The sequence below is a fragment of the Stegastes partitus genome, unplaced genomic scaffold (genome assembly GCF_000690725.1).
Source record: "Stegastes partitus isolate 25-593 unplaced genomic scaffold, Stegastes_partitus-1.0.2 Scaffold754, whole genome shotgun sequence".
In the NCBI taxonomy this organism is placed as follows: Eukaryota; Metazoa; Chordata; class Actinopteri; family Pomacentridae; genus Stegastes; species Stegastes partitus.
In genome coordinates, this window is record NW_007578485.1 from 20818 (window position 1) to 25972 (window position 5155).

Below are 5155 nucleotides of genomic sequence, written 5' to 3' on the forward strand. Positions count from 1 at the left end.
CCTCTTATTTGTCACAGTGGATTTCATATAGGGCAGCTACAACAATAGAGCAATTCAAGCATCAAGCAAGCAACATATTGCAATGTGGTTTTTGCAAATAATTGATATATACGTTTGACACGAGTAGGTATCATTTTTTCTGTTTTCACTCTGTTCTTAAATACTGTAAATTATTCATTTCTGCTGTATGTCCAGGATTTCACCATTTTGGGACATAAACCATTTCTCTCTCTTTCATGAAACACTGATTTTGGTTAGACTCGCTAACAGCTCCCATTTGTTTTCAGTCTTTATGCTAAGCTAAGCTAACTGGCTCACAGCGACAGTTTCATATTTACAATTCAGACACGAGAGTGCGATCAATATTTTTATTTAACACTTGTCAAGAAAGTGAATGAGCATGTGTTCTTTAACATTTAAACAAAAGGTGTGATGGATACTAGATGCATCTTGCATATATGCGTTATATAAGGATGTTAGTGACTAATTGGTAATCGATATGCATGGCGTGTGGTTAGGCAGATTAAATTTGTTTTGACATTTATTAACTCAAGGCAGAAATAATGGACTATTACTGTCGCAACATGTTGCCCATAGTAACCATAGCATCAAGTGGAATTAATAATTCGTACATTCACGTATAACGCAGAAGATGAGAGTTGTGCATGTCAGAAAATGTATTGTGGATTTGCTTCATCATGTAGATCAAGTCTGAAGACTAGTGTGACATCAAACCGCTATGAAGAGATTAAAAACATTAGTGGTTATTTGTTGGAAAAGACTACATCTGCGTTCCCTGCTTTGGTTTTTGTCGGACCAACAGCTGAAATTCAATTTTTAAATGACGTCATTATCTTTTCCTACTAATTTATAAATCAAGCACTTTGGTGGTTACGTTATGTGTTCTTCAAATTCCTAATGTAATCGAGCCAATTTTACAGCAAACATTAGGTCTGTCAGTGGTTAAAAAATGAATCAATAATCAATTATTGATTGTTAACATGGCCTACTAACAGGTGAAACTATTTAATATTTCCATGCATGGTAATATCAGTTCTCCTGGATACTATGGTTACTATGGGCAACATGCTGTGACAGTATTGGCCTATTATTCCTACCTTAAGTTAATAAATGTCACAACAAATTAAATCTGCTTTACAACACACCATGCATTCAGACTAATGTACCTGTTTTTTTCCCATTTTAATTGGAAAATAATGAGAGGGAGAAAAATACACTTGCATAGTTTTCCCTTTATGAGGTATGCCTAGCTAAAAAAGTAAAAATAAATCCTTAATTCACAAAAAATATATTATTCAGCTTTTGTTAAAACTGTAAGGAAAAATCATTTTAATGCAATATATCACAAATATAAAGTTCTCATGTTTTCTACATTTTTTTCCTCTTCATTAAGACCACGTAGTAAAAAAAAAAGTGAAAACTTTTCAGTTTTACACAACTACACCACAACCTACAACCTCCAAAATCCTCATAATGTTAAAACAACACCTCTCTTGAACAGCTTCAAAAACTGGATATCATAACAAGAAACCGATCAATATATCAGTTGGCTGATATTATCGGCCAATATTGGCCTGTCATAGATTTACCAATATCTGTGCATATGTTGTCTGATATTATACTATATTAAAACTTTTATTTACAGAGATTAATACCGAAAAACAAGCCGGGGATAATTTAGAACCAATGTCACCACAGAGTGGCTCCTGCTCCATTGTTTACAACACTCTCAGCACCTGCAGCACATGTAGCAGAAAACACATCACAACTAAGCACATGGTGGTGCAGAGTCAAGCTTTGTCTTTATGTTCACTTGCAAACTAGTTTCTGAACAACATTGCTGGAAAGTTGATAAACAATGATACCATCATTTTCCCTTTTCTATATACTAACATGAAATATTAGTATTGGCCTCAAAAATCCAGTAGTGGCCAGACTCTAATATAGCCGACATGAAGGAAGAATTCATTGTAGGACTGGTTTACTATACTGCACTAATTTGCGCTAACAAATTGAGAGTAAGCCTCTATATCTGTATGTGTTGTGCTGCTTTATATTATATGTGGGTCTATGTGCTGTTTGGTGTTGGAGCCACCTCATCCTCATTGAACCTCTCAGCTGAGAGTTCAATATACAAAGCTTGTGAGCTTTAAAGTTCATAATTGACTTTTGGAATATTAATGTGAAAAACAATAGGCTAGCCGAGCACAATGTCTACGTTATCTAAACATTCTATCTCCAATAGGCAGATAATAACCACCGAAACATCTCTATGACAACTGAGCAAACTGTATCTGCTGATGAATGCCACGAGATGCGGCCGAGAGTTCCTGGAAATTTCTGGTACTTAGATCATGATCTAAGAACTGAACTGGTTTCTGCTCTGATAAAAAATCTAGCTCAGACTATGATGTTCTATTAAAATGTCTTAATCTAGTATTGAGTGTATCATGGCTCTGCTCAACTCTGCCATGTTTTGTTCTAGTTCCTGGTTATTATAAATGGGAAATTGGTATGGGTTTGATAAGTAACACCTTCTGGAAAGTGGTACAATGGTGTCTTCAGTGTTAGAAATATATCATCATAATAACTTTTGACATTAGTGTGAATTACTTACTGTTGCTGGACTTGAGGTCTCTGTGGATGATGGGTACGAATGCCTGGTTGTGCAGATAGTCCATCCCTGTCGCAATCTGGACCGCCCAGTTCACCAAAACTCTCGGGGGAACCTTCTTCCCAGCCAGGGCCCGGTTCAGAGCCCCTCCTCTGGCATACTCCATCACCAAGCACAGGTTGGGCTCCCGCAGGCACACTCCACGAAGAGCGATAATGTTGGGATGCCGGAGCATCCAGAACAGCCTGGCCTCCTGCCTCACGCTTTCCGCTGTGACACTAATATCCTCATCTGGGTCTTGCCTGGCGGCCTTCACAGCCACTTCCTCTCCCCGCCACCCTCCTTTGTAGACCTTCCCAAACCCACCAGCTCCTATGACTTCTTCCAGGAGCAGTTCTGAAAAGTCAATCTCCAAGGGGCATTCACCAACTCCACCTGCCACCAGCCCGCCTGCTGTCAGCTGCTGGTAGTTGGCTGCATCTCCCCTCGTGACATAGTTGCTTGGAAAGATACCCACCTTGTCCTGGATCTTGCCCGTCCACCAGCCCTCGTCCCCAGACACTTTAGAGTCCTTAGAGAGAACCTCAAGAAGGTCCCCGCGCCGCAGGGTCAACTCCTCATCTGCTGTGGCCTCATAGTCAAACACTGCTGTCCAGTAGGGGTTGGGGTTGTTCGCCCCACATCTGTGACCAGGGTGGGAGTCAGGGGAGCCTGAGGAGGAGATTGTGGAGGAGTTCCAGCTGCTGCCGTTCTCCACCTGCACGACTGGGGCGGGATACATAGGCGGCGGAGGGGTCATATTTGGGGGAATGGAAGAGGAGGAGGTAGTTGAGGAGGGGGGCCCGGGGGGGATGAGGCAAGGGGGAGGCGGCGAGCAGCAGCCCCCACAGCTGGTGCAGGACAGGGGGGCCGCTGTGCTGCTCGGTCTGCCGTATGGGTTCATGGCAGCCTGACTGCTGTTTGACGCTGTCGGCCTGCCCTCTGTCAACTCAGGCACAAAATCCATACAGGGCCCATTGACTGAGACGAGGTGTCCTCGGCCACCAGTGGAGAGGAGAGGGGATCAGAGGCTCAGAGAGCTGCGACTGCTCTCCCCCATCACCACATCTTGCTGTTGAATCTGTGCCAAATCCTGTCACCCGCTGCTGCTGTGCTGTTGCTACGCAGTGTGTAAGTAACATGTATCCCCAAAGGCAAGTTCATTCAGCGACAACGTACATCAGGTCAAACAATGACACTCGGCAGAGCAGATCCCCCCCCCAAAAAAACCAAAGCGATTACTTCCACAATTGCGTCTTGTAAAGAAGCTGCCACAAACTCTCACAGGAGTCCTGAATGTGTGTTTATCAAAGAGACAGCAGTTGTGATGAAATCCTTTTGAAAGATGCCTTCAGTCTGATCTGGTCCTGATGAGTGAGTAAGCTGTGATGGTAATTATCTCTCTCACTGGTCTCATATGCTGCTGAAACAGTTACATAGTTAGTTTCTATATATCTGTTGGAATTAAGTACAGTTCATTGAGATTCAACAAAAAAAAATTTAATCTGAGCTCATTGTGTCATTATAGTTTGGAATTATTTGCCCAAATGAACTCGTGTGGTTAGTTTCAGCCCATTAAGAATTAGCGTATTGATTCTGAGTGTGTCAGTCTGAGGTGATAATAAAACCACAGCTGATTGTCAGATTAATTTTAGTAAGGAAAATGGACTATTAAGCTGCCAATAAAAACCGCAGTCTGTGCATGAGCTGAGTGAAATCCTCTGAGCAGGGGTCCTCATTATTTCTCATCCAGCCCAGCATAGACGCACCTCCCCCGCCAGCCATCTCCGCGAATATGGGCTGTTGTCTCTTCTATATATTGTGTTTGGAAATATCCACGGATATTCGCCCTACATCCCAACAAGCCGGTCCAGGCTAAATCCTGCATGCATGGCCACTCATGAGCCGGTTCAGCGTCCCTGAATAGCCTTTATCAAAAAGGCCCCGTCCATTTTAAGACAGCTTGAGGGAGTGGGGGGGAGAGAAATCAGAGAAGTGAGCGGACGGCTGGGCGACAGGTACTCAATACAGATCTGCGAAGTGGCACCATGTTCAGCATCCAGCCGCGTCTGAGCGCAACCAAACCCGCCTCCGTGTCTGTGCAGCGGCCTGGTTCAGTCGCCTCTGCTGGGCTACATTTGTGATGGTGACGAGTGGTCGGTCAGACAAGAAACTCCTCTTCGCTGGAGACAGAACAGAGATGCCAGCGTTTATCATTATCCTGCTGCGTCCTGAGCGCGCATACTTCCAGATCATCAATCAACAGTGCTTGTGGCGGAGGTGTGGAGGGTTTTTTTTCTGTTGTTGTTGCTGTTTTAAATGTCCACTGCTTCTTCTTTAGGAGAGGCAGAAACCGTCACACGATGGCAATAAGGTAGAAAATACTGTCAGTTTGCATGGAGGCATTGCAGCATTACAGTATCTGTGATCCGAGATGAAAAGGCGATGAGCAGCTCCAGTGTCTCCATGTTTCCTTTATGA

General features: G+C 43.3%; 1 protein-coding gene across 1 annotated transcript; it reads right to left on the bottom strand.

Moving 5' to 3' along the window:
- Positions 1-2583: 2583 nt before the first annotated feature.
- LOC103364528 (mitogen-activated protein kinase kinase kinase 10-like) lies at positions 2584-3641 on the bottom strand. The gene has a single exon (XM_008291677.1). It carries the CDS (start codon positions 3639-3641, stop codon positions 2631-2633), a length of 1011 nt encoding a protein of 336 aa, XP_008289899.1. The 3' UTR covers positions 2584-2630.
- Between the last annotated feature and the right edge of the window lie 1514 nt (positions 3642-5155).